Below are 25,346 nucleotides of genomic sequence, written 5' to 3'. Positions count from 1 at the left end.
AAAGGTATTTTTGTTGACCGCTTTGTGCCCGGAGGCTTGTTGTAAATCTGAATATACCGAATGAAGGATAGTGTGTATGTTCAGTGCCATAACACTTTGCAGGGCCTTGACAATGTAGAGAAGTGGCTTCTGCTTGAAATGACTGAGAAGGGGCTAGAAGAGGGGCATGGAGAGAGGCTAGCCAGTCAGAGGGATAGCTGAAACAGATGATCTTTGCAGCTGTATGCATGGATTGGATATTAAGATGAGTGCATTTATCAGTATAGTACTGGAAATCGTGCTTTTTAAGAGGTGCTATGAAGGAATAGTGTAAGGTTTAAACATAGTTTGGTAAAAGGACACAGAGAAGATGGATAGTAATGATCAGGTTATGAATGGTTTGAGTGACAAACAGGGTAGTGAAATTGTCAGCAGTGATACTTACTGGGAGGAAATTCTTACAGCTGCCTCCAGTTTGAGGTAATGGTATGGCATATGTAAGAGGAGTCTGTGCCTTTTAAAAATAAGCCTCTGCCTCCTGTAATGTAAGGGGGTGTATTTTGGGTTTTTTAAAAAAAAAAAAAGTGTAAAAATTTTATTCTCATTCTTGTTTGTATTCTTTTATAAAATAGCTTCTTCCATTACCTTCTTACACTTTTTTTTTAATACCCATTAATTCTGTCAAAAGTGAAGCTACTGAAAAGGCTCACCTTTCTGTATCAAGTTCAATTAGGAGTCAATCCTTTTTAAAAAAGGGGAGGGGAAAAAAAGGAACTGACAGAAGTGCTTTTGCCTTTAGTATAATTGAGCAAAACATTAACATATCCTCTTTGGTCAGTGCTAGAGTTGATCAGCAGTATCACAGCTGAAAACATATGCTGCTGCAAATGCAAACTTGTTTTTGTTAAAATATGCTGTAATGTGGTGAACAAATTCGTGGTACCAAAAATAGGGGCCCCTCTATATGGTGCTGATTGTGGGATTTATTATTCTGTTATTTAAGGTAATGGTATGTTGCTAGGTCAGGAGAAAGGTCACAGTTCTCAGATATAGCACAGCCTTAAGAAATACTCAGAAAGACCAACAAGTGCAGAATGTGAAACAAAAATATTATTTAGTCTTGCTCATAAGGTTCTAATTTTCTTGAATTATCCTAAGTGTGATAACAGCTTAGTCCTGAAGCACACACAGAAGCTCTGTTTAGCATTCCTGGGGCTCAGAGCAGTTTCTACAGTTGAACTTCCTTCCTTAAAATGGAGAGTTTTATAAAAGCAAATACCGTGTTTCTGAGGCATGCTGGAATGAGAGAGTCTTCTCTCTGCAGGTCAGACATACAGCAGACAGTGACAAAGTCAGTGTTCCCACGCTGCCTGTGCCATCTGCTGACATTTTGAAAAATGTCCACCTAACTGTTCATCTTAAGATAAAAAGCTATTGGCATTCTTAATTTTGACGTCATTCTTGATACAACTTGGTTATCAGGCTCTTGTGGATTAAAACAACACAATTTATATTGTCCTTTTGATGTGTCATGGAAAATGACGAGCAAAAATTACTTTTCTTGCATGTATACAAACTCATTATGTTTTATACAACAGACCTTCAGAGGTGTTGAGTTTACTATCTTAATTTGAAGAACAGGAGTTAAGTCTTTTAATGTTCAATCTGAAGTAGTGAAAGACAGTCACTGTTTGTCTTATTCTATTAAGTAATTGTAAATAATTTGTTCAGATTATTTCTTAGATTACATAGCTGTCACCTTGAAATCTTCATAATATAGTATTTTAAGGCTGCTTCTAATTTTTTTCCCCAAATTCAGATACCACCTATTTTATTCATTCAAACTACAAGATAAGTATTTAAATACATACTCATCTAGATTTAGAGCTGCTAAAATACCAGTTGGCATGCCTGTAGATATACAAGAATACAAAAATAACTATATGATTTGGGCAGTACACACTGAAATTGATTGAAAAGGTAAAATGTCAATTAAAGAAAAAATATTGCCAAAATACTGAATTAGTTCATGATGGTTTGTATGTCTGCTTGAGAAGCTGTTGTTAGAAGACCTGTTGTTTTGTGTGGGTTTTTTTTTTTTCCCCACTTTGAGCTACTTGCTATATCATTTGAGGTTTCAATTGCTTGACATAAAATTGGTGGATAATTAGTAGTGTAGATAACTGTGAAAAGCATATGTAGTAATTTAGTTCTTGGTTCTTTCTAATTGTCTGCCCATCGGTAGTTTGCTAGGGTGAGTAGCTCATTATTCAAACATTTTAAATGCAAAGTACTATAGAAATAAAAATGCTCTTATTAGTAACATGGTATTGAAAATCAGGACCTTTTAAACAAACAAGTCATTATTTGACAAATCTATCCCCAAAGCCATTGTTTCACATACTATAAGGAGATTGGTGTTGTGAGGGGGAGAGGAAGGGTAGGGTTGGTAGATAGTGTTCATTTTTCACTGTGTCTGAAATAAAGATGTGTCACTGTTCTAAAAGATGCTAAAGGTGAATACAGTAAAACATGTTGAAATACATCTAACTGGGCAAGCTTCATTTGTTAAAGGTAAACATCTGAAGTTAATAGACCTTAAGGGCAAATCTATGCTATTAATTAGGGTTGACCTTAAGGTCATTTTGAACCTCAAATGTGCAAACAAATTTTACAGTAAACATTTTAACTTGCCTGCAGGAGTACTTCCTTCTGAGTCTTAATATCTTCTGAGGTTGTTAATCCTGCTGTTTAATCCACTCATTTTGAAGTGTGCTTAGAACTTAAAAGCATGATGCAATATTTGTGCATAGCCTCCCTGCAGTCCCCACAACTCCCTCTTTCTAGTTCCCTTTTCTGTGACACTTTATTTCCCTTTTCTATAGCCTGTGACTAGAGAGAAGGCTGGTTCTTAAGCTGTGGTGTACTATAATCAGAGATGCAAAATATATCCTAGACAAGGAAGAGTGTCTTATAGAACTCTATCTGGGTCTTAACCCTAAGGTTTGATCTGAAATGTGAGGGTAGATATTTCTGTTAAAAGTTTAAATATTTGTTTTAATGTTCAAACCTAATAATATACTACTGAATGTTACCAGAGAATGCTATATTTTCATAGTAGTATGACTTGAAGGATTTGAAAGCTCATCTGGAAACACTTGGCTTTTCTGTTATCAGATTTTCTCACATACTAGTAGATGTGTTCATAAAAGTTCTTCACCTGTCAAAATGTACTATTTCATATGAAAACTTAAACCATAGCACCGTTGTTTGGGTCAAGTTAATTTTGAAATAGACACCAGATCTCTATCTTCTCACTTAATTTTACATTCTGTGTCTAGCTTTAATGAGGTGGAATTAAGTATCTGAATGTCTTCAGTTATGTTTCTTCAAGCATATATTTCATCAGTCTAACAGTTCACTGCAATCGAGCTTATGCTTCAGATAATGTTTTATTTCAGTTATTTAGTTCACTCACAACTTTAAGGTGAAGGTTTCAAGTTGATGTCACTCTTTGCTTTGTAATTTAGAAAAAATTTAAATACAAGTCCCTACCTTGCATCATGTGTAACAGCTAATGTATCTGAATTTCTTATTTTCAAATAACACATCATCTACTTCTAATCTTCAAGTCTTCTTCTGAAAAGAAAAAAAAAAATTATAGAGTTTAACTTTTTTCCACCTTTTTTTTTTTTTAACAGATTTGAAGAACTTGTGAAAAAGTTCAAAGTAGAATATCATGCTGGTGGTTCTACTCAAAATTCCGTTAAAGTGGCCCAGGTTTGTTCTTTCTTAAAAAAGAATTATTGATAATTTGAAGTGTTGGGTTTGAATCAACTTGATGCTCTGTATTGTGTGTGTTCGTCATGAGTACTGTTGAGTGGGTGCTTGTGATTTTGTTGCTCAGACTATGCTTGTATTTTTTGACATGATTTATTTTGTAGTTGTGCTCTTTTATTCTTTTCACACACTTTCTGTTAATGTTATAGTTACAACTACAATGTACCTAGGAGTGGAAGGGAGGGGTATTAAGGAAGATTGAGGCAGGCATTTGTCAAAGGTGTACAGTGAAAGGGTAAGAGGCAAGGACAAGGTCCCTAGCTGCAGTTAGGAATCTTCCAATGAGTAGAAAAAAGTCACAATGGGAATAGTTATATAGAGAAGTTGTTGAATCTATGTGCTTGGAGATTTTCATAACTTACCAGGATGAGTCCTTGGACAACCAGATCTAAATTTGAGGTTGGCCCTGCTCTGAGTGGTGGGTTGGACTAGAGACCTGCAGAGGTCCCTTCTAGCCTGCATCATTTTGTAATTCTAACCATGTTTATCCTGTAAGAACTTGAAAGTTTGTCCATAAAAGATTGAAATGTAAAACTTTTTTTTTTATACAAAGATAATGTTTCTGTCTATGGGTATGATGAATAACAGTAATGATGAATTGGGTTTCAGGTATGTTAGCTTTTCTGTAACTAAAGTATGCCTTTTGTCACAATACTCTTAAGCATATACCTGTATGTATACTTTTAGATTGTGATAGATGTACAAATCCTATAAATAAAAATATATAAACTGTATTTATAACCTTTTTGTTAATGATCCTGGCTTATTAACTTCCAGATTTCCTATATAATTAAAACGTACTGCCAGATAGCATTAAATGCACATTTGGAAGAAATTAAGTTAAAATTTAACAAAGGTTGCCCCTGCAGATGAAAAGAAAAAATTCGTTATAGTAATGATCACTGCTCCTTTGTACAGAATAGTTGCTTCTTTACTAAGGTTTTCATTTTCTGAAACCCCAAATGTCTTGAAAATATTTGTGATAAAAATATTTCACAACAGGGAAAAACCCAAGTTGCATGTGTTTTATTGTATATAGCATTGTAATTCTGAAATAGTTATGTTTTTAAAATACAGACAACTTTCAGAGCTTTTTTGGTTTTGTGGTTTGGGGGGGCGTTTACTATGTGGTCAAGCCAATTTTTTGCTTCTTATACTTTAAAAAACCCTCTTGATCAGGAGAGCTCAAGTTGTTGGATTCATTCTGTGTCAGTATGACTGTTGCTTGACCTATGGAGATGGTGTAGAGGTGGTGCCTCTTCCATGACAGCTGATTAGAGGTCAACTTTTTGGAGGGAGTTCTGCAACTGTTTATTAGTTCTGAGGCATGAAACTCTTGTTTCCATTCCTGCATCTAGATTGAGGAGGTTTAGAAGCAAGTGCATGTGGTAGACCCAGAGTTTCTAAACTCTGAAGTGTTCAAAGAGCCCAGGATTTTACTTCTGTCTCTCCCTGAAGTGACCTTTTTGGCATCAGCTAATTTATTAGTAAACTATGTCTCATACTTAACTGTCTTTTTATCAGTCCAGGTGTTGCTCAATAATTATACTATGAAGTACACAGAACCTATACAGAGTCAATGAAATAGGTGAAATTTAAATCAATGAAATGTAGGAGTTTCTATGTCAATGCTGCTTTCTTATACTGATCAAGTTTTGTCAGTGAACTTTTCCTTTACCTTGGCTCTGAGTTGGGTGCTTCATTCAGTTCCAGTTGCCATCTGGAATTGTATTTCCTTCCAGAAGGGTTGTCATCTCCTAGTTTTTGTTTCAAATAAGATTGAAACTTCAGACAGTTGTGCATGAATAACATAACATCACTAAGAGGCTTTAAAAAGAGGGATGGGAGGATGAGCGAGAGAAAAACAGAATTCGGGAAATCTTGAAAGGAGCTGTTACTCTGTAAGCTTTAGCAGAAGAAAAAAATGTGAGGATAGAAAAAAAGTAGTTTAAATGTAAACCAAAAATTAAACTAGAAATTCTGGAAGAATTTTTGCAGCAATATTTATTGGCATATTGGAGAGAATGAGTGTGTAAGTAATGTTAGATCTGAATAACTTAAATATATTTTTATTTGTTGAAAGTAATAGGAGAAAGCAGAGCCTGATTCAGGAAGCCTGACTGGTGGTTGAGAAGTAAAGGACCAATAAATAATTTCAGAGCTCTGAGGTAGCCACATTCTAAGTGAATGTGGATTCTCTGTGAGAAGATATGTGGGGAAGAAATCCTAGGAATAAAGCTCTTATTAATTTCTCAACTTCTGTTGCTTTATGGCAAAAGCTTGAAAAAGTATGCTAAAAACTGAGAAAATTGCAGAGCCATTAATAAAATGATTGGAATAAAAAAAGGAAAAATTTAAGAAGCAACTCAAATAGGGTCATTGAATTGTTTGTTTCAAATAGTCTGCTGCTTTAAGGGTCAGAAAAGCAACAGTATATTGTAACAAAAATACCTAAAGGCAAAATGAATGGGGAAACTTACAGTATATAATGTGTTTAAAAAGGAAAAATGAAACTGTCATATGCTTGCTTACATGGTGTATGATGATCCTCACTTCTGTTATACATGTTCATACATTTTTGGATATTTTTTTCGTATTTGTAAAGATAGTCAGAGCTACTCAAGAAAGACTCTCTGTTCCTGAAAAGGATAAGCCAACTTCTTCTTAAAAAAAAAAAAAAGAAAAGGCGGGGGGGGCGAGAAAAAGTCTTAGAAATACTGTATTTATCATGTGTGAGAAACTTGAGATGGAAATCACAGAAAGAGGCAATAGGAAGAAGCTCTGAATTATGAAGAAAACTGGGAAGAAAATAAGGCTTAAATCATGGGGTTTGCGACTAAAATTTAAGGCAGCAGCAACTATAATGGAAATGAAGATTTTAGAAGTTTACAAAGAATTAACCAAAATTACAGTCAAGCTGTGAAGACTAGAATTAGATTATTTTTTTTTCCTAGCACGTTAACAGAAAGGAAAGATCTGAAGTGCAGCCTTGAAGAAAGAATTTGGCAGGTAAGGTACTAAAGGGAATCTTGGTATTTTTTTAATATTGACTTGCAGCAGAGCAGAAGTAGAGCGTGTGGCACACTGCAGGAGTGAGGGATGGTTGGAGAGCATTGTGAGAATCAAAAAACTGAATGTTGACTGCCCAAAGTGGGCATTAGGTGGACAGAGTATCTTAGCAGGGTCAGGAAAAGAAAAAGGTCTGGATGTATCAGGGACAACAGAAAGGATTTATTTTGTAGAAATGCTTCTAATATATGATGGAAAAGACAGATTTTTAAAAAATGAAATGCGGAAGCAGAGTCAAAACATACATTAGAGTGAAAGCTCTTTAAAAGGAAAGAAAGGAGCAAATGAAAAATTATTCTGTTGCAAAAGAAATACAGAAGACTGTTGGATTAAAAATTGAGAGGATGGAAGATAAATGGTAAAGGGGCAGAAACCTAGAAATATCACAGTCTTACTTTTCAGAAGTGTATTATATAAGCGTTTTTATAAGTACAATATTATTTTTTAAAAATATCTGAAAATTGTGAAAGGGAGTACCAAGAGCAATATAAAAGTAATGAAGAGCAGTATGAAAGCCAGTGAGATGGGATGTTTATGTTCAGGTTCTCTGGGATATTAAAGTTGTTTGAACATATACTGATCTTGGAAAGAGCAAGGAAGCCAAAATTATTTTGGCTTGACCTAACTCATGTTATGAATAAGGAGAGGCGCGGGGGGGGGGGGGGGGGGAAGTGATTGATGTATTCCAGAAATAACAGGAACAGGTATAAAAATGGAAAAGATAAAGTAAATGAGATTACAGGTTAGTCATTCCTTAATGAGTTTAAATTCACAGCAAGTTATGTCTTGGAAATACTAATTCATATCAGGAAAGGAATAGTGACAGGAGGAAGTGAAGAAGGTAGAGGCAGAAAAGTGTGTGAGGGAAAAGACAAAACTGTTTGAGAGGATATGAAATAAGTAATCTGGAAAAACAGCATAAAAATCCCAATGTTGCTCTGATTCTGTGTCCCTCACTGTCCCATCCTTGTTTCCTCCTTACCAATCTGCTTTTCATTGTCCACTCTGATCTTTCTTGGGTGTAAATTTGTTCACCTGGAAAAGAAAAGATGGCTAACCAGAACAGATTGAGTACTTCTAAGGCCTTAAGGAGAAGTCTTATTGAAATAAATATCTTTTTGTTTAAGACTTTAGTACTGAGTGGAAATATAGAGACAGACTGTAAAGAATGGGGAGAGGGGAAGAGGAATAATGATAAAGGGCTTTCCTGAGTGCAGTACAATACAGAAAGCAGTTGGAATCCAGATTATCAGTAAAAATGCAGGTAATGTACTTCTAGCGGTGCTGTGTTACTATTAGACACAGTTGTTGGGATTTTTTTTTTTTCCTTAACCCACCAGTAGGGAACGTTAATAACTTTGCTGGATCAAGCTTTAATTAATCAGGTGTCATTCACTGAAAATTGCTTGATAGTACTTTGGAAAATGAGGACTAGAGATGATGAACTGAATTGCAGTCATTTGGTTTCTAGAATAGAAACTAAAGTTTAACTTTTCTGTCTGCTTTAGTGATCTTGGCATTAGAATTATCCCTTTATACTAACTTTTAGTTTTGCTTTGTGTTTAAAGTTAAAGTTATGATGCATGCTTAAGAACAAGGAGGAGAGTGGGGGTATCAAATTGAAACTGCAGTGTGCTGCTCTGACCTTTACTTGTCTCATTAAATTTTGGCTTTTATATCTAATATGATATGTGACATCTTGCTTTAATCTGAGCTCTTGCAATCCCTCCAAATGACTGGATCCATTATATTAAATCTATAAAATATGCATACATGTAACTGCATGCAGTTCATAAATAATGTATTGTTTTAGAGTTCTGCCAACAAACTAAATTCTGGTTTGTGAAGACAGTATTTTACTACTTCTCAGCTTCCTTCTGTAATTTTAATTAAGACTTTGCCTGTCTAACAACAGACGTTGATCTGGAAGGGAAAAAAAATCTGAATCTTTTAATAGGGCTTGTGACTTTAAAGTATCTAAAATGGATAGCTTACATGTGCAGACAGGGCAAGTATTGCTGACCAGGCCATATTTGCATGATTTTTATCAGTGTTTATTTTGACTTTGGAGTGGTGAGGTTAAAACTGCAAGAAGTACTCTTTGACGTTTTATCTTTCTAACTCAAGTGCTGGATTTCAAGTCTAACTTGATAGAATTTTATAACTGGGATTTTAAACAACACAACCTTGGCATCAAACAGCACATATTCATTCTTGTTTTTCTGGAAGTTCATATAAAGAATGCCATATTCTTTATCCTCAGAATGAGTGCTCTTGGTTTATGCTCAATTTCTTCATGGCTTATTTTCATTCTAAGAATCCTGCTATTGCTGTGGATCTAACTTAGCAGTTAGAGAACGCTATATTCTACCATTTATTCATCCTCAGAAGAATTGTGAAATTCTCATTACACGAGTTTTATTATGAGTGATGCCATGTGACCTTGGAAGAACATAGCTTGACACATTTCACGTTGAATTTGTAGGACTGACAGATAAGGGGAAAACATAAGTTACAATTCTCGGGAAGCTTTCATATAGATACGCTTGACACTTCACAATAATGTTTTTAAAATACATAACTCAGAAAATCGTAATGACTCCCTGTTTTTTTTCTGCACAACCTCTTGCTATCTAATCATAAGCTTTTGGGTTTTTGTGGTTGTGCAGTATCTTTGCAAAAAGCCTACATACTGTTGTTAGATACTTTAAAGAAGCTTGGCTTAAAACTAGTGTATGTGTTTATTTACTTTTAATAATGTGTTGATTGGAATGACTTTTAAATGAGGGATAACACTAAGAGAGAATAATCTGATGCTAAATTATGTTGAGATTTGAGTCCCACCGTCTTCTGTACGTCAGGGAAGTATGACACTTTCCCAGTATCAGCCTGTATTTCAAGAGCTTGTAACTTCATCCCAATTTTTATTCTTCAATGATGATTAACTTGATCTGTTAATTTAAAGTGATTGTGCTTTTTAGCATCCTAATAAACTGATGAGTTTGAGAATTTAATTTTGAAAAATGAACAGATTCATGCTTTTTTATAAAAAACTGTATGTGCTGAAGGCTTAGATGTGTTTTAATTTTTTACTATTTGTTATGTGAGTAATTAGCCAAACCTTGGATTTATATTAAACATATGTGTCTGCTGGGTCATGTCATGCTTAATCAAAAAACAGTCGGTAAAATTAAAAATCTATCTATGAAAAATACTTGCAGGCAGAACTGCATTTTTTAAAGAATATAAGCTGTAGTCTTGTAAACATATAACTAGTTTCATTGCAACTGGTTCCATGCTTTTAAAACTAAGTTTGTATGTATTTGCAAAGTAGTACCCTTGGCTAAACATTACTTATTGTATGAAATCTACAAAGTCCATCGCATACTAGCTCTTCAGTGTTCAGTCATTTAGTGATTTCCTCTTCACTGCCCTGTCATTCTATATAAATGGGCCTATAACTAATAAATTTAATCTTTTCCTCACTTGTAAAAAATTTCTGGATTACTTCTAGACAATTGATTAGACTGAGGCATTGCAGGAAGAAAGGTTTGGCTCGGGAGCAGGCCTCAAAATGTATTGAATATGCATAAGTGGAAGAGAAGTAATGGAAAAGTTATCAGGGAGGTCACCCCAAGCATACTCTATATTTTTTTATGTTGATGCAGCTTTGCAGTATGTATCATCATTTTATGGAATCCATCATGCCATCAACTAGAAGTGTTCTCTGTTCTGCTTATTGTGTGCTTAAATTCACTTATGCCACAAATACCTTTTTCCAAAAACTCTTTCTGGAATAGCACTGCCAGAAAGTGCAAGCAAGTCTGCCAAACAACTTTTTCCTCCTACTTGGTGAAGCAGAGAACATTTAGGTCTGTATGTTTCTGTTGACCAGATGGAAATAGGTCATTTTTTTCTGTATTGGGTCTGCGTGACAAGGTTTTGGTAGCAGGGGGGCTACAGGGCTGGCTTCTGTGAGAAGCTGCTGGAAGCTTCACCTATGTCCGACAGAGCCAATGCCAGCTGGCTCCAAGATGGACCCGCCGCTGGCTGAGCCCGAGCCCATCAGTGACAGTGGTAGTGCCTCTGGGATAACAGATTTAAGAAGGGAAAAAAGTTGCTGGGGCATGGATACTGCAGCTGGAGAGAGGAGTGAGAATATGTGAGGGAAACAACCCTGCAGACCCCCAGGTCAGTGAAGAAGGAGGAGGAGGAGGTGCTCCAGGTGCCGGCGCAGAGATTCCCCTGCAGCCTGTGGGGAAGACCGTGGTGAGGCAGGCTGTCGCCGTGCAGCCCAGGGAGGTCCACAGTAGAGCAGATATCTACCTGCAGCCCGTGGAGGACCCCACACCGGAGCAGGGGGATGCCCGAAGGAGGCTGTGACCCTGTGGGAAGCCTGCATTGGAGCAGGCTCCTGGCAGGACCTGCGGATCTGTGGAGAGAGGAGCCCACGCTGGAGCAGGTTTGCTGGCAGGACTTGTGACCCCATGGGGGACCCACGCTGGAGCAGTCTGTGCCTGAAGGACTGCACCCTGTGGAAGGGACCCAAGCTGGAGCAGTTCATGAAGAACTGCAGCCTGTAGGAAGGACTTATGTTGGAGAGTTCATGGAGGACTTCCCTCCCATGGGAGGGACCCCATGCTGGAGCAGGGGAAGAGTGTGAGGAGGCCTGCCCCTGAGGAGGAAGGAGCAGCAGAAACAACGTGTGATGAACTGACTGCAACCTCCATTTCCCCATCCCCCTGTGCCACTGGTGGGGAGGAGGTGGAGAACTCAGGAGTAAAGTTAAGCCCAGGAAGAAGGGAGGGGTGGGCCAGAAGGTGGTGTTAAGATTTGGTTTTATTTCTCATTATCCTACTCTGATTTGACTGGTAATAAATTAATTAATTTCCCCAAGTCGAGTCTGTCTTGCTCGTGACAGTACTTGGTGAGTGATCTCTCCCTGTCCTTATCTCGACCTGTGAGCCTTTCGTTATGTTTTCTCTCCCCTGTACAGCTAAGGAGGAGGGGGAGTGATAGATCAGCGTTGGGCACCTGGCATCCAGCCAGGGTCAACCCACCACATTTTCCGAGAGAGGTAGGCTCTGTGCTTTCTGAACCATTTGGGTCAGAATCTTAAATTCCTCAGAGTTAGTTTTGGCCTTATGCTTGATATTCCTTAAGCAGCTTCATTACATCCCCCTACTCAGATGGGCTTGGTGGCCCCAGCAAACATGTGTTTCCAATATTTTCAATAGTTCAATCCAGCTTTCAAGAAAAACTATGAAAAAGCTCTCTAAACCATTTTCTGTTTGGTATGGCTTAATAAACTTAGGGGTATAGCCTTACTTTCTCTGCCAGACAACAATCCTGAGGCATGTGTTCCTTTCTATGCCAGCACCTGTGTGTTTCTGCTGTGCTGCACCAGTGTAGCATTCCACCAGTGTGATCTCCTGTCAGCAACAACGCTGGCACCCTGTGCTGTTCTGCAAGTGCATGTACCTGCTTCTCAAGCCTATTCAACATAGAAGATAAGACAGAGAAAGAGTTAGGACTTACAGCTAAATTTTTCTTATTTATAACTTCCTGAATTTTATATGCTACTAGCCAGTAAACTGAATCTCTTAAACATCTATCCCCAGTGCTGTAGCCAGTCCTAATGAGTGAGACTTGTACTTGGTGAAGGAATAGCAAAACATGCCTCAGTGCTGACAAAAATTGTTGTTTAAGTTTGTCTCTCTGGAAATACAACAATGGCTATTCCCACTATTGCAAAGATGATGTCCTATTGATAGCGTCATGGTGGACAGTGTCATGTGCCAGTGACATCAATTTCCTAGGTTATTTATTCTTTCAACTGCACTCTGTCATTCATGTATGTTTCCAAATTAGCCCATATCAAACACCACAGTAACGTGTCTCTACTTCTGACAGAACAGACAGCCTTTCCTCTTCAGAATTATAACATGCAGCTTGGGAAACTGGTGTAATGCTGAAGCTGATTGTTACAGATATCAAAGAAATTCTGTAATATTTGAGAGCTGCTTATGTTTTTGTTTTGTTTTTTTTTTTTTAAAGGTTTAGAGAAGATTGCTAGACCTTTTATTCCGCTGTACCTAAGATCAATTTCAAAGCCTTATTCAGAGCTACCTGGAACAGTTCAGAAAAGCAACAAAATCACTTTATCATTATGGCAAACTGCAAAATTCTAAGCAAATTTCCCCCAGGTTATAAAGCTGGGTACTTCTCAAGCCTTTTTGTGCTTGTGAAGGAAGCCCATACATTGTTTCTATGGTTATGGGTCAGATGTTGAAAGTAAATGATGCAGCAGTGTGCTGGAGGACCTAACTTTTCAAAGTTACTGATAGTGAGGCTTTTTTCTGCACTCTGGTACTGATTTGCATACCGGGAGTAACTGTGTACAACCTCTCTGTTGTATATTCATAGGCCTGGGAATATAGTTTCAAGAAATACCAGGTTGGTCAGAAAATGAAGCTCCAAAGAGCCTGTGGCATTTTTTTTTTTTTTTTTTTCAGATTGCAATGCCATGTCCCTAAATTTGTTCTCTTGAAAATGAGGCAGTTTCAGTTACACCATCGTCACTCTACAACAGACTTTGTTATGAGACAGATGGTAACTGTTAAGCATTGCAAGACAAATGTCCTTATGTGCATCGCTTTGGCATGGAATTGAGTGGCTGGCTGCTGGCTTCCTGGACTTGCCTGTTTGATGCACCAGAACCATATCCACTTACTTCTTCAGGCCTTGTCACTGGCCAGCAACCTCAATAGGATTGTGGGAAGAATGTCTTTGAAATACATCACATCCAACATCACTTTAGAAAAACAGTAAGAAGAGTTGTACAAATCACATTCCCCTTAAATCCATTCAAATAAAACCTTGAAACTCTCCTTCTCATTGTGTTTGAGTGAGCTTCAGAGTACATATGCAGCCTCTGTTCATCTCTCCAAAATTGTAATTTATTTAAATGATTAAAAACTGTTTCCATATTCCAGAGTAATCAAACATCAGTCACCCACATGGAATCAGAAGGCACAATATAAGTGGTAGCAGTTGGCTCTTCCTGGGAGTGCAATTCAGCTGCCTTCTACTTGACTCAGCTTCTATGCCTGTTTAGCTATGTTAGTACCATGTTTTTGAGCTGTAAAAATTTGTCAGTTTTTTTCAAAAGGAATGAAGGAATTTCAGCTCTGTCCAGAAGCTAATATCTAGCTGAGTGAGTGGACTCAAACTGCATTGTTTTTTGGTTTTGTTTTCCCCTGAGGCAATGCCACCTCTAACTTGTAAACCATGCTGTATATTAGAGTAACTAGCACATTCCCTAATTTATGCTTATTCTGAAAATAAAGATGTTTCCAGGTAGCACAATAATTGATGTAGGCTGGGACATATCCTGAAGAAATAAACAGCTGGAAGTATCAGTGAGCCACATTTAGGGTACCTGGTTCCAGGGGTGCCATGCTGTGAACCCTCCAACATTTTTTGTACGCAGAGTGACAATGGGGCTTTCTCAGAACCTTTCGCTCCATGTGGCTGTCCATGCAGTGGTGGGCTGATGGCACTCTAATAGTTGACTGACATTTACTTGACTTGTTCCCGTTAGTTGTTACTGGAAGGAGAATGACTGCTTGATTTGGCAATCTCAGAAGAGAGGGTAAATCCCTGTGCTTCACTGATACTAATTTGGCATGCCACTCAAGTCTTGGGAGCTCGGGAAGTGTTTTATCCTTAGCAGCTCAATAAGTTACATAACTACATCTTTAGCAATTAATTAATGTTAAGTGATGTGATACAGTGGGGAGTTAATTGCTCTGGAAATCTGAAATGCTAAGTTACAGGGGTTTCTTGCATATCTCTAGAATACTTCCTGTTGAATGTACTTTTTTTTCTTTTTCCTGAACAAGGACACTGAAAATCTTGCTGTTAGGTAACAACTCTGTGCAGGTTTTATAATATACTATTCCTGGAGACCTAGTGCTTTCCTCAGTTTAAATGTATTAGTTTCTTTGCACATTTATTAGATATATTCACAGTTTTTTTGCCTAAACCCATTCTTCTCTCTCTTTCAATAACTTGTGCTCAATCCAAGTGTATGTATGTCTGGTTTTGTACTTTTGAGTTCTGAATTTGACTTCGCTGCTAACTTGCATTGTGACCATATAGTAGATTAGTATACCTTTCTCTTTCTTATGTATATGATGGAGATAGTGGTTTATCAGAATAGAAATTTAATGTAGGAATTTACCTAGTCTTTTTAATAATGCAAAGGGATAAGGACTGGTAATTTGATTGGTTCATCAGGAGTTACAGTAGTGCTTTTTATTTTAGGACCCTGAGCATTATTTTAAAGGAACATGTAGGATCGCCTTACCAATCACATCAGCAATCTGTGTTTCACTGGCTTTTGCAGTGACTAGCATTATGTGCTGTTCTGTTCAAAGAAAGGATATGGAATAATGCAATGAACTTCTAATAGGGAAGTCTTATCCTAGGACTACTCTACCAGTAATTAACTTACAGCCTGACCCATTAGAGTTGGCCTGTAGGTATTCTCATTATTGTTATATATGTCTAGTCTTTTTTAAAAAAGAACTTTCTAAAATTTGACCTCATTGATATGTGTTGAGTTTCACAGTTTAATTATTCTTGCTGCAAAACAGTATTTGGATGGATTTGGCCTATTATCATCTTAAACAACTGTAGGAGAATATTTACCAGAATATTTAGCCCATTTTGCTGGGGTTCTGTTCAAAACGGTCACAAGACCTTAAAGGAAAAGTACGCTTCTTGTATACCCTGAATTTGTTAAAGCGCAAACACATATGCAGCAGCTCCACTTAGTTTCTTGTTATGTTGTACCTAGTAAAGTAAAGCATTGAAAGTTGATGGTGTTGTATTCACTTCAAATCCTGTTCTTTTGTTCTGCTTTCAACCCTTTTTTTTCACCTGTGAGTGAAGGAAGGGTCCTGTAGGCATAATAGCTAGATTCTGCATGCTTTCCCTAGCTATTCACAATATCTACCTTAGACTCTTTCCCTATCCTCACACCTGTCACAGTATTGGGACTAACTGAACAATGTTTCAAGTATTTTTGCATTTATTTTTCCCAAATCACTATACATTTGCCCTAGGAAACAAAATAAGTAAACTTGTTTGCTTCTACACAGGGTTTTATATTTTCCATTTTTCTAAGGAGAAGACCACTCTGATTTACTAAGACATCTTTAGGAGTTACATGCGTGCATTTTAGAATTGAGTAGTATTTACTTATGAAAGATATACTTTATATTACATACTAGTCTGTGTAAGAAAAGGTAATTTTAGATATCCTAGTAAAGTGAAATTACTACGCCCAATTACACTGAATTTCTTCATGACATTACAGTCTGACAAATAAATGAATTAATTCAAGAAATTTATTTACTCTTAGGCTGTCAATGGTAGCATTAATGCATTGAGATATATCTGTAAAGCCTAAGAACATAAGTCCTTCTTTCCCTGTCATTATAATGGTACAAATGTGCTGTAAGATAAATTAAGCTGGTTGGTTTGTCTTTTAAAAATACAACCTGAAATCACAGTGATGTCATATTCTTAGTTTGTAAATAAAATAAATAAAAGGATTTTTTTTAAGGCAACGTTCCAGAGCTCACTTGGACTCTTGAGATGAGCTGGGATTTTTCTGCCTTTTTCATGCATCTTATGTGGAAGAAATTCTGCATGACTGTAGATTAATTCCATAGTGTACAGTAGATGGTTATTAAATAAAGAAGGAAACTTGTTGACATAAATGTTTAATATTGTTATTATTCATTGTTCAAGTTTTTAAAATACTTTGTATACGGGTTGAGACTACAGTGGGTGTGATTGATCAAAAAAGCTAACTTTTGTGCAGCCTCAGCGGTTCTCACCTATGATCTCAAGATGGGTCAGCTTATTCTGTAACAGCTGCTGAATTGCTGCAACCTGCAGGCTGAATACTAAGAGAAAATAGGTACTGGTTTATTTTAATTTACCAGGCTGTCAGCTGCAGTAGCTCAGTAGATATGTCACGAGCAACTGAATTGTTCCTGCAGTGAGGGCAAGGGTTCCTGGGAAAGGGATCGGTAGTCTGCTGGTTAAATACCACTAAGGTCTCCTATGGAAATCTGTTCCTGCTCGTAAGTCAGAGCTCTACGCCTACATGAGAGCCCAGAAAATTAGCTCTTCCTATGTAGAGGATACACATTACAGGAATCTGTCTGGATCATTATCAGTGGTGTCCAGCTACGTCTGTAAAGGCCCCTACCCTATTATGAAAGGGAATTTGATCTCAGATTATTGGATCTTCAGTTTATGGATATAGCTAATAATAATTGCAAGGTAGTCCAAAATTCACCATTAGTCTAATTACAATAACTGAAGAATTTTGTTCCACAAATTAATTTTACGAACGGTTGTCATATGTGAAATGCAGATATCTTGATAACATGGTGATATGTATTACCTTTTAAAATTGCTGTGAAAAGTTGCTAAATACTGCTGCTTATAACAATCCCCCCCTTTTTTATAAATGAGATAAAATGGTAATGTATCTGATTAACCAAATCTAGAAGTTTAGGGATTGCCTATTTAACTCACTGTGAAGTTTTTCAAATATTATTTTCAAAACTTGATTGAATTGAAATATTCAAAATACACAGAAGTTAGCACTGCAGGAATACACTTAGGTTACAATTATACCTTAACACTAAACTGAATTATATCATTAATTGAATTTTTTTAAACAGTCACGTGCTTTAGAATACGTTAAAAATCTGTTTTTCGAAATTGTTTTAAAATTTTTTTGTGTTTTCTCTTGTCCAATGTTAGTTGGCCATAGGAAACAGGTCTTTGTGATGTTTTGGAGTCATGGAACTGAAAGCTCGTTTCTGTCAGCTTTACATTCTGTTCCCTTTTCAGAAGGAACCAGTTCTGGAGAGCAAAAGGAAGTGGCACTCATTCTTTTGAGGGAGTCTTAATATATGAAATTGAGGAAAAGCACATCTACTAAAGGCAAAGGAATTATTCTCAAATAATTAGTCTCAAATAAGCATTTGTCCAAGTATTTGAATATTTAGTTACATTGTTTCTTCAGACTCATTTTTAATGAAAAAATTCTTTTATTTTTTTTTATTTTATTACAAGCTAGTCCTTGACCTTCTAAACTGGGCAATTTATCAAGTTTTGCCATCGCTATTGATGAAGATATATCTACTTTTCAAATGCTTTGCAGTAGACCTGTAAGAAACTGCATGCCTTGTTTGGCCACTAAGCATGCTTTAGGATCCAGAGCGTGACGTAGCAAGAGCCAGGTCTGGTGGATCACAAAATAAGGGCAAGTTGGCAGGAATGAAAAGAAAATATTCTCTTTCTCCTACCCTATTTCTGGTATGGATGGATAATGGCTTTAGGTATGACAAATATAATTTTTTCAGAAGAACTAACATGATTTAAAAAACTGTAGCAATGACAGTTTTTAAATTTACATACATAATGTAAATTTGGGCTTTATGCTGGGAATACTGCTGTGAAGTAGACCAAGTGTGATTTTCTGTGACAATCTAACTGTGCTAGAATTTTAGACTAGATGACTCAAAGCTGCCCTGCTAAAAACAAAACAGGTTTCTGTTTTAAAGTCTGAGCTGTACACATACAGAATATATATGCTAATAAAAAAAAAGTGGGCTTCTGTGTATGACAGATTTTTGATGGTATTTTATTTAACTCTGACATACAGTTCAAAGGTTTAAAGATCCTGAGAACTAAGGTACTTAAAAGAAAAGGTAACTGACCTGGTCATATGAAGCTACCTGTCAAGAGACCCCTATGTCAATGGCTCTAGTATTTTTTACAAATAAAAGAAGCTGGATGCAGCAATTAGTGAGGCAGCACTGGCTTGATATGCAGGTTTCCTTTTGGTAAATATCCTGGGCAAGTTAAATTTTAGAATCAATTTAAATATTAATAATTAAATTCCAAAGCAGCTTCACTTACAAAATAGACAATAACATGGCAAGCTTTGTTAAAAATATCGAGGTATAGTAGTTGAGTATGTTCCAAGTCAAGCAAGAAAGAACATGTATCAACTAATTATTTTTTAATTGCAACATGATGGAGTGAGATGGCATTTGGGGTTCTTGGTTTTTGTTTTAGAACTTCTCATTTTTCCCATCCATTCTTTGAAACATATTGATGAACTATTTTGTTAGTCCTATCAAGGTGAGTTTTAATTATTCTTTCATCTTTTCCAGAAGGTGTAGAAGGAGGGGAAGAATTTGACCATCATCTGACCTGTGTTCTTGTCAGATTTTTCTCATTTTACTAGCATCATGAGAAGTGTCTAGTCTTTAGGATGCTTTTAGACAGCTGAAAGCAGGGTTTTGACTACCATAAAATAAATCTTATGTTCAACCAAAGACACAAAAACTTTGTTTCTAGCTCATGCTCTGAACTACTGTCTGACCACTGAAGTTGAACTTCTCTTTTATGGTGTGTCTGACTTAACAAGAAATTAACCTCTTCCGCTTTCCACAATCCCCTTCCTTGACTTTTTTTGTGAGCTTTTGAAAGATGCCAAATGTTCCCAGTTCTAAAGCTATGATTTAAAATGATATTGGTGAGGCAGATTAAATAAAAAGTTTAAAAACAAATCCCACCCTGTTCCATTTTTATAGGGCTTTTTTAATGGTTTTGCTTGCTAGTTTGGGAACTTCAAATGGCTTCTGACACTAGACGAAGTCTGTGTGATTTCCTCTTCACCCCTAGATCTCTGCAAGTGTTTGCTTTGGATTTGTTCTCTAATACAAACTCACTGTACCTCTTGGGAGTCTGTAGTCTTTCCTTGTTCTCCAGCTTTCTTGTTTTTCCTTTCTGTTTTCCCCATTTGGAACTTAAGAAGGGAGCATCTCTTTTTCCAAGCGAGCTGCTCCACGTTATTGTCAGGAAAGTAGAAATACCCCTCCTCTTCTAACAGAGGGGACTCATAGTGCAGTGGAAGGATGTCATATACTAGAAGCTTTCCTTTTTATTTTGACAGTCTGCTTAGGAAGAGCTGATGGCTCTTTGAATAGTACTAGGTATTTCATTAATGCGGAATTTGTCAGGTGCTGCTTTCTCTGCCAAGTGTCATGACCCACTGTCCTTATGGAAGGAGTACCTTACAATTCATTCCAAAACTGTTGCTTTATTGCTTTGGTTTTGGAGTATTTTTGGGAGTGTTGTGGTAAGACATAGGGTCCAACCTGTCCTGTAGGATCATGCTTGAATTGTAGACATCTGTATCTCTTTTAAGGACACCAGCAGTGCCAATTTTTGATAACATACAATTACAAAATATAATTTAAATTTAAAGGACTATTAAAAAGAAAAGCACTTGATGCTTCTGTATCTTTCTCTTTGTACAATAGCTTTTCAGTTATGAGGAATTTGTTTCAGAAACAGATTGAAGGACAATTCAAAAAAATGCCCATCTTCTGCCATTGTTGTGGATCTATTTCACTTGGCCCTTCCATTAGGTTGCTTTGAATGTGGGTAAGCATTCATTTTAACAGAACTAATATTAGGGGTGTAATCAGAGGAGTAAGGAAAGAAGAGATGGAGACAGCCTTTCCACAGTCATGTTCATTATTTATTTGGCTCACAGCTCAGAGATCCAAATGTTGCTGCTACTGTCATTAGCAGTGATACCAAACTGTTTGGTAACTACATATTATGGAACTGACGTCTTTGTTCCATGAGCTGTCTTGTACGGAGTCTTCCAGACCTCTGTTTTCTTTTCCATGGTAGTTAGAATTTACATGAAACCCCAGGGGGTTATCAAATGTTGCTGGTATGCAGACATGAAATAATTGTATGTTTCCTTTAAGTCAGTGCAAGGAGCATCATCTCTAAGTTGCTGAGAAATCTGAACATAAATGAAAAGCAATATATCGGGACTGAACTTAGTGTAGAAGTGATACCAATGGAAAGATGAAACCTTTGCTAGAAGTTAGTGCTTAAGTTATTGGACTTCGTTAAAAATGATGTGGGGCTTAGGATCGTCTTCAGTTTAGGAGAGAGCTTTAAAAGTTGCTTTTTATTGACTACAAGTCTGTGCTGTCATTCTGACAGATACAGATCTTACCTTTGAGGCTTGCATGCTCATTTACTCTAACAATCATGTACCTGAAAAATACCGAAGGATTAAAATAATGCTATCTGGTCCAGAATACGGCAATGGTTGAGCTGAAAGCTTCAGTTCTAAACTACAGTTGCTCTCCATTACATACTGAAACTGGCTCCAGAGCATGGTACTAAATATCAAAGCTGACTGGACTACCTAGGGGACTGTGTCTCCTTTAGCAGTAAACATCTCTCTCACAACGGCTGTCTTCTTCAGAAACAGAGGAGCTATTAAAAATAACAGCTGCAAAATCTGGAAAGAAATAGTCAAATTTGGAGATAGAAGAAGGTAATTTATAGGTATGATCTCTAACTTACACATTCTAACAGAGGACAACTGAGTCAAGTCAATGTAAAGCAATATATTTTATGAGCATTTTATATCATTTCTGAATGTGGCCTAGATTTTTCTCCCGATGATCAGCCTACAGAAATTTTCTTGCAAGGGAGATTAGTGACCTCAGATCTTACTGCCTTCTGATGCACCTGTAAACTTTCAATGGTTCCAATAAATCCACGATGGATGAAAGAATGTGTGATTTCTGTTGACTGCTTTAGTTTGTATGGATATACCATAGTTACATGTGGCCATAAATACTTGAATTGGAAAGAGAGATTATTTTCACGTACAGCACTCTACCAGAGGAGAGCTCTGAGTTACCGAGCTGGCACAAGTCTTCAGGGTCTAAAGTAGTTGCTTGCCTTGCTTTGGCCTGTGGCCTTTGTTCAAAATTGTATCAGAAATAAGAATGAGACAAATGCTTCCTGATTCCCTCTCCTATCCTATTGCAGTGTATCAGTATCTGATGGAAATTACTGCTCCTAAGAGCACTGAGTGGCAGTGCATAGATGGTCTTCATTGATAAAGGCACATTCTAGGATCTTTCTTTTCTGAATCAGTCAGTGGCATCTTTCAGCCTGAATTTGTAGATTGAAGTATATGATACAGTTAATGACTGCCTTAATTATTAAATATTTTAATTTCATTTCAGTGAAATATATTTCTCTGAAGTTCTGGGGGATCTAAAAGGAGGAGATAACCAGATGCTATGCATTAGAAACTTCTGGTGCAAAACCTTCAGTGGTGGTGACTTCAGCCAACTTAGAGTTGTACTGAAGCACGTGTATGTATATGTAACTACTAGCATAATTATTGCTACTAGTTATGCTCAGGTTTTAATTTGCAGGAAGGAGTATATTAAAAAGTATGGGGATGAAAAAAGCAGCAGTGTGCTCTTTTGCTTTCACAAATAGTGGCTGAATAGGAGGAAGCAGTATGCAAAATAAAATGTTTCTATAAATATTTTAGCAACAAAAGGAGGGCTAAGGAGAATCTCCATCCTTTACTGGATGTGGGGGGAAACATAGTGACAAACGATGAAGAAAAGGCTGAGGTACTTAACACCTTTTTTGCCTCAGTCTTTAATAGTAAGACCAGTTGTTGTCCAGGTATCCAGCTCCCTGAGCTGGAAGACAGAGATGGGGAGCAGAACGAAGCCCCTGTAATCCAAGGGGAAATAGTTAGCGACCTGCTACACCACTTAGACATGCACAAGTCTATGGGGCCAGATGGGATCCACCCAAAGGTACTGAGGGAGCTGGTGGAAGTGCTCAGCAAGCCACTTTCAATCATTTACCAGCAGTCCTGGCTAACCAGGGGGGTCCCAATTGACTGGAAGTTAGCAAATGTGATGCCCATCTACAAGAAGGGCTGGAAGGAGGATCTGGGGAACTACAGGCCTGTCAGTCTGACCTCAGTGCTGGGGAAGGTTATGGAGCAGATCATCTTGAGTGCCATCACACGGCATGTACAGGACAACCAGGTGATCAGGCCCAGTCAGCATGGCTTTATGAAAGGCAGGTCCTGCTTGACTAATCTGATCTCCTTCTATGACAAGGTGACCCACTTAGTGGATGAGGGAAAGGCTGTGGATGTTATCTACCTAGACTTTAGTAAAGCTTTTGACACTGTTTCGGACAGCATTCTCCTGGAGAAACTGGCTGTTCATGACTTGGACGGGTGTACTCTTTGCTGGGTAAAAAACTGGCTGCATGGCCGAGCCCAAAGAGTTGTGGTGAATGGAGTTAAATCCAGTTGGTGGCTGGTCACAAGTGGTGTTCCCCAGGGCTCAGTATTGGGGCCAATTCTGTTTAATATCTTTATCAATGATCTGGACGAGGGGATTGAGTGCATGCTCAGTACGTTTGGAGACAACAGTAAGCTGGGTGAGACTGTTGGTCTGCTCGAGGGTAGGAAGGCTCTACAGAGGAATCTGGACAGGCTGGATCGATGGGCTGAGGCCAATTGTATGAGGTTCAACAAAGCTAAGTGCCACCTCCTGCACTTGGGTCACAACAATCCCATGCAATGCTACAGGCTTGGGGAAGAGTGGCCAGAAAGCTGCCCAGCAGAAAAAGACCTGGGTGTGCTGGTTGACAACCAGCAGAATATGAGCCAGCAGTGTGCCCAGGTGGCTAAGAAGGCCAATAGCATCCTGGCCTGCATCAGGAACAGTGTGGCCAGCAGGAACAGGGAGGTGGTTGTTCCCCTGTACTTGGCACTGGTGAGGCCGCACCTCGAGTCCTGTGTTCAGTTTTGGGCCCCTCACTACAAGACAGACATTGAGTTGCTGGAGCATGGCCAGAGAAGGGCAGTGAAACTGGTGAGGGGCCTGGAGAACAAGTCTTATGAGGAGCGGCTGAGGGAACTGGCATTGTTTAGCCTGGAGAAAAAAGGAGGCTGAGGGGAGACCCTATCACTCTCTACACCTACCTGCAAGGAGGTTGTGAGGAGGTGCGTGTCGGTGTCTCCTTCCAAGTAACAAGTGATAGGACAAGAGGAAATGGCCTCACATTGTACCAGGGTAAGTTTAGAATCATAGAATCATTTCGGTTGGAAAAGACCTTCAAGATCATCGAGTCCAACCATTAACCATGCCCCCTAAACCATGCCCTGGAGTACCCTGTCCACTCGCTTTTTGAATACCTCCAGGGATGGTGACTCAACCACTTCCCTGGGCAGCCCATTCCAATGTTTGACAACCCTCTCAGTAAAAAAATTTTTCCTAATATCTAACCTAAATCTCCCTTGCCTCAACTTGAGGCCATTTCCTCTTGTCTTATCTCCAGCCACCTGACAGAAGAGACCAACACCCACCTCACTACAACCCCCTTTCAGGTAGTTGTAGAGAGCAATAAGGTCTCCCCTCAGCTGCCTCTTTTCTAGACTGAACAACCCCAGTTCCCTCAGCCGCTCCTCATAAGACTTGTGCTCAAGGCCCCTCACCAACTTGGTTGCTCTCCTCTGGACACGCTCCAGCAGCTCAATGTCTTTCCTGTAGTGAGGGGCCCAAAACTGAACACAGGACTCGAGGTGCGGCCTCACCAGTGCCGAGTACAGGGGAACAACCACCTCCCTGTTCCTGCTGGCCACACTGTTCCTGATACAGGCCAGGATGCCGTTGGCCTTCTTGGCCACCTGGGCACACTGCTGGCTCATATTCAGCCGGCTGTCAACCAGCACCCCCAGGTCTTTCTCTGCCGGGCAGCTTTCCAGCCACTCTTCCCCAAGCCTGTAGCGCTGCATGGGGCTGCCGTGACCGAAGTGCAGGACCTGGCACTTGGCCTTGTTAAACTTCATACGACTGGCCTCAGCCCATCGATCCAGCCTGTCCAGATCTCTCTGTAGAGCCTCCCTACCCTCAAGCAGATCGACCCTGCCTCCCAACTTGGTGTCATCTGCAAACTTGCTGAGGGTGCACTCGATCCCCTCATCCAGGTCATTGATAAAGATATTAAACAGAACAGGGCCCAACACCGAGCCCTGGGGAACACCACTCGTGACCCGCCGCCAACTGGATTTCACCCCATTCACCACCACCCTCTGGGCTCGGCCATCCAGCCAGTTTTTCACCCAGTGAATAGTGCACTTATCCAGGCCACGAGACGCCAGCTTCTCAAGGAGTATGCCATGAGAGACAGTGTCAAAGGCCTTGCTGAAGACTGGATATTAGGAAAAATTTCTTCACCAAAAGGATTGTCAAGCATTGGAACAGGCCGCCCAGGGAAGTGTTGGAGTCACCATCCCTGGAGGTAGTTAAAATAGATGTGGCACTTAGGGACATAGTTTAGTGGTGGACTTGGCAGTGCTAGGTTAATGGTTGAACTGGATGATCTTAAAGGTCTTTTCCAACCTAAATGATTCTATGAAAAATGATAATCCATTATTATACCTTTGTGTTTCTTTCAACTGTTTTTATCATGCTGTTTTGAATTCC

The 25,346-nt window shown here is 38.5% G+C and overlaps 1 protein-coding gene across 4 annotated transcripts in view; it reads left to right on the top strand.

Annotated features, from left to right (window-relative positions):
- Positions 1-25,346, top strand: part of ADK (adenosine kinase) — a 298,735-nt gene that overhangs the window by 78,231 nt on the left and 195,158 nt on the right. For all 4 annotated transcript variants that reach the window (XM_052799044.1, XM_052799045.1, XM_052799042.1 and 1 more), the window contains one exon: positions 3,681-3,759. In XM_052799044.1, the coding sequence (XP_052655004.1) occupies positions 3,681-3,759 (79 nt within the window). The remainder of the gene's footprint in view (positions 1-3,680; positions 3,760-25,346) is intronic.

The sequence above is a fragment of the Harpia harpyja genome, chromosome 10 (genome assembly GCF_026419915.1).
Source record: "Harpia harpyja isolate bHarHar1 chromosome 10, bHarHar1 primary haplotype, whole genome shotgun sequence".
NCBI lineage: Eukaryota > Metazoa > Chordata > Aves > Accipitriformes > Accipitridae > Harpia > Harpia harpyja.
The sequence above is the reverse complement of the archived record's forward strand: the minus strand, read 5'-3'. Positions and strand labels throughout refer to the sequence as shown.